At 38.8% G+C, this 3,940-nt stretch overlaps 1 protein-coding gene across 4 annotated transcripts; it reads left to right on the forward strand.

Moving 5' to 3' along the window:
* The first annotated feature begins 126 nt into the window (after positions 1 to 126).
* LOC111343129 (UPF0561 protein C2orf68 homolog) lies at positions 127 to 3,643 on the forward strand. 4 transcript variants are annotated; one of them, XM_022950277.2, is made up of 3 exons: positions 127 to 437; positions 2,259 to 2,368; positions 2,866 to 3,643. In XM_022950277.2, the coding sequence occupies exons 1-3, from the start codon at positions 167 to 169 to the stop codon at positions 2,980 to 2,982; spliced, it is 498 nt and encodes a 165-aa protein (XP_022806012.2). In that variant the 5' UTR covers positions 127 to 166; the 3' UTR covers positions 2,983 to 3,643. The 4 variants fall into 4 exon arrangements, with proteins under 4 accessions (XP_022806012.2, XP_022806010.2, XP_022806013.2 ...); XM_022950275.2 differs by having other exon boundaries at positions 128 to 464; XM_022950278.2 differs by having other exon boundaries at positions 128 to 437; positions 2,262 to 2,368.
* The last annotated feature ends 297 nt before the right edge of the window (positions 3,644 to 3,940 follow it).

A 3,940-nucleotide genomic window follows, 5' to 3' on the forward strand; every position in this document is an offset into this window, starting at 1 on the left:
AAGTGGGAATGATAAACTGGCGGCAACATACCATAATAGTCCGACGCTTAATTTAACCAATCAGAAGCCTGAATTGTTATTCGATAAAGGATCGTAAAACTACGTAAATAGATCGACTACGTTCGATATATGCCGAGAACTTTCGTTCAGCTGTTGTCATACGAGCATGGAGAAAGAAGATTGCGAAGCGATGTCCTCCAAAGGACGCGAAACTCCAAGGCTAAACATGGAACACGGTTTTATGCAATCTATAATAAGAAATCAAGTAGACAGAGATGAGTACGACAAAGAACAGAAGCTTTTAAAGTTGCAAAACAAGCCGAGCGGGTCATCTCGAAGAGAAAGGCCGAAAAGAGCGGATATGCAAGTTTACGTTCCTCCACATTTGAGACAGAAAGGCTCACAGAAAGAGAAAGAACAGGGAACTGCGCATGCTAGTAAGCTCACATCAACTTCTCCAAGTGGTGAGCTTTGGCCTCTGTTTTATTCTCTCTTTTGTGTTTGTATCATCCACTAAATTTCAAATGGGGAATGGTTGAATCGTGGCGAGAATAGTAACTGCAAACTGATGTCTTAGCACATAGCATCAACGTCGTTTGCTATATATTTAGAGCTGAACAAGAGCTACCTTAACTAACCTTTTTGACAGCACTCTCTTGATAAAAGTACCCAATCCCTGTGAATTATGTTTGCTCATAAACTGATCAACTAAATGAAGCCTTTTAATTTAAGCCTGCAGTTGAGATAGTTGTTGACACATGTTGACCTGTCTTGTTCGCGAGAGTTCGCTTGGTTATATTTATCGTTCCCGAATTGTTTGAAGCTAACTTCAAGTACAAACCTTTCATAAATTTTTTCAAAACTTGCGCATACTTTGAGAATGCTAAGATATAAGAAGATTGCAGAATAAAGCCAAGTCTCCGAGGCTCAGTTGCCCGTGCTTACCCCTGGTTTTACAGCGTGACGTTTCTACCCCTTTAAGGGATGTTAGGCTACTACATGTAACCCCCTCTCCAACTATTATTTCAGCTTTACTTGACATTTTTCTGGTAGTCATTTCCCATTTCAAAAACGAGTGGGGGAGTGGGTCAAGTTCACCGCTCAAGTTTGTCTGGGATCGTTACTCGCGACACAAATCATTATTTACTATAGATTTGTGTCCCAAGTAACGATCCCAGATAAACTTGCGCGGTGAACTTGACCCACTCCCCCACTTGTTTTTGAAATGGAGAATTAGAACAGGCCCTTTACACCTTAACATTAGCATGCATACTCCCCATAGTGTTCTCTTTAAATTTCCTAAGGTGCCTACAACGAGAGTTTGTTTAATAATCAAAGGCTTCTGTTGATTAATAATTATCTCCTTTATTTTTGTGGCTTTAATACTTGATTCAGGAGTGACTTTGTAAGAAGAAGTAAGATTCTAGTCACTCTATTTATCTGTTGAATGCTGACTGGTAGGATAGTATTATCTGCCCTTTGAATAACTGGGCCCAGAACATAGAGATTTCCTTGGCTATGGAGTTTGCTGTCCAGGGCTTAAATCATGATAATCCAATCTGGAGTCCAACAGGCTGTCAGAGGGGGCTGAATAGGCTAACGGATCGGCGGATTCTGAGAATTATTTTTCCCGGATTTCGGACTTAGAGTAAAATTTTAATGGATTTGCGGATCCTGAAATTGCAACGGTTCGCGGTTTCGTTGATTTTTAGGTTCAGATTTTGGATTTTGCTTGTGAGGAAGTTCGGATCATGGATCTGAACGATTGTCAGAAATGCATTGTTTTCTGAGTATGTGTATTTTTTTGTTACGGACGAGACTCTCTGCATGTCACGCATCAGGGAAATAGTAACGCACTGGGACGTCTGCTGTGTTCGCGCTCTTATCCATGACACTGTACCCCACTGATTGCGATTTGCTCGATGGGAAAGCCATTGCATAGCTAACACACAACAGCTCAAGGTGCGTTTTCCACCTTTTTACGAGACAAGTAGTGAACGGATTCGGATTTAACAATTTTTTTTAACAGACTGACGGATTAGGTTATCAAATTGTAGCAGATCGGCAGATTTGCATACCCCTATTCACCCCCCTCCTGTATGAGGTGATGTTCCCCCCTTGCAGGTCTTCCCCCAAGCTCCATAGCCCTCTATGAAGTTCTGTCACCCCAAAGTATTGGGAACACAATAACCATTGATTATGTCCCTGTGACTCCCATTATTTTGCGTTATTCAACATGCATGCATGTATTTGCATAGCAGCTTCAACAACAGAGGACTGGGAAACAGAGGAAAAACCTGCCTCGATCCAGATGAAGCTTGAATTTGTTAGACAGGATGGGAAAGTATGCAAATTAGACATATGTGAGGTAAGGACTATAGTTTTACAGTGCCACATAGCATGAACATTTGTTTGGTTTTTAATTTGTGCTTATTTTGCAGTTTTACCATGATGTGCCAAATACATTCCCTCAGGAAAAAAAAAAATCCTACCAGTAGAAAGTTATATGGTGCTAAATTGACCACCTGTAGTCAACTGAAAGAGCTCTCCATGTATTTCTAGTGTTGAGTCGTATTCTTTAAATTCGGACACACACAAAACATCTATTGACCAGCCATCTACATGTATCTTGTGGATTTCATGATGTGTAGATATTTTTTGGAGTGTGATTGTTGTTCAAGTCTAGAGGTAGGGATTGTGGATGAGAAAGTGAGGGCAGGTCTGAATAAAAAATATAAAGGACATTGAATTTCAGCCACAAAATTCTGCTTAGGAGTAAGAGAATATCTGATCTTCAATATCTAATGAACATCCAGTGCAGCTAAGCATGTTCCTGACTGATTTTACCTTTCATTTTTCTTTCAGGGAGAAGATCTGAAGAAAGTGGTGGGCAGTTTTGGCTGCGCCAATGGCCTAGATGCCCGACTGAGAGATGCCCTGTATCATTGTGTTTCCACAGCTTTGAAGGAGAGAGCAGTGTAATGGCAGTTACACCTCTAAAGTAATCAATTCATATTGAATAAACTTCCTGATACTTTACGTTAATACATACTTTGAAGTTCATAAACTTTCTGACAAAGTCAGCTTGTTTGATTATATGATATGCAGAAGCTCAACACATGAATATACTTAATCTTTGTTGTATAGTCTCCATATGACACATTAAGTTTAGACTTTATCAATAGGGTTTTTTTTTCTAATAGCTTTCTCCAAGTTTTAGGGGGGTGGGTTGGAAGAAGTTAAAACAGTTGCAAACCTTGGAGGCAGTCAGAAGTTTTTATCACTCTTGATGATTTGAGTTGAGTATTTGATGAGGCTTTTTAAAATAAATGGCAAGATACCTTTATAGGGTTTTAGAAACATTTCTCAAAAACGTGTTCACCTACTCACTCTTGTCTTAACACACCTATTGCTCAGTGAGAGCTTGTGTATTATCTCGAATAATCTATGAATGTAATTGGAATAAGTTGTGTTGAGGAAATTTTATAAAATTGTCGTCTTTTGAAAGTATTTATATGTAAATATGCAGATAAGATTATGACTTGGAGGTTTGATGAATTATGCTTGTGTTGTACAGAGTTATATTTTTATAATAAATTATATCAAATAAATGATGTTTCTATTAAAGGTTTTACTGTTGCATCGTTTGATTATCTTGGTTTTTTTTTCTCACTCATGCTTGTAAGCCGGCAAAGACAGTTTGATCAATATACAAAACAACCCAGAATATATAACTGAAAGGAGAAGGTTGAAATAAGATCACCAAGAACCTTAACAAAATATAAAATTCCAAAAAATTGTCTGGTGTACAACTGCTGCCTGACTTACAGTAATCTGGAGATGTGTTTAATTTGGGATCATGCCCCTTAGCACCCTCTCCCAAGTCCGTCAACTAGCTCTATAAACTGGTGTTTGCTAAAATGGACGAACCTGACTGAAA

Source organism: Stylophora pistillata, chromosome 3 (genome assembly GCF_964205215.1).
Source record: "Stylophora pistillata chromosome 3, jaStyPist1.2, whole genome shotgun sequence".
Lineage (NCBI taxonomy): Eukaryota > Metazoa > Cnidaria > Anthozoa > Scleractinia > Pocilloporidae > Stylophora > Stylophora pistillata.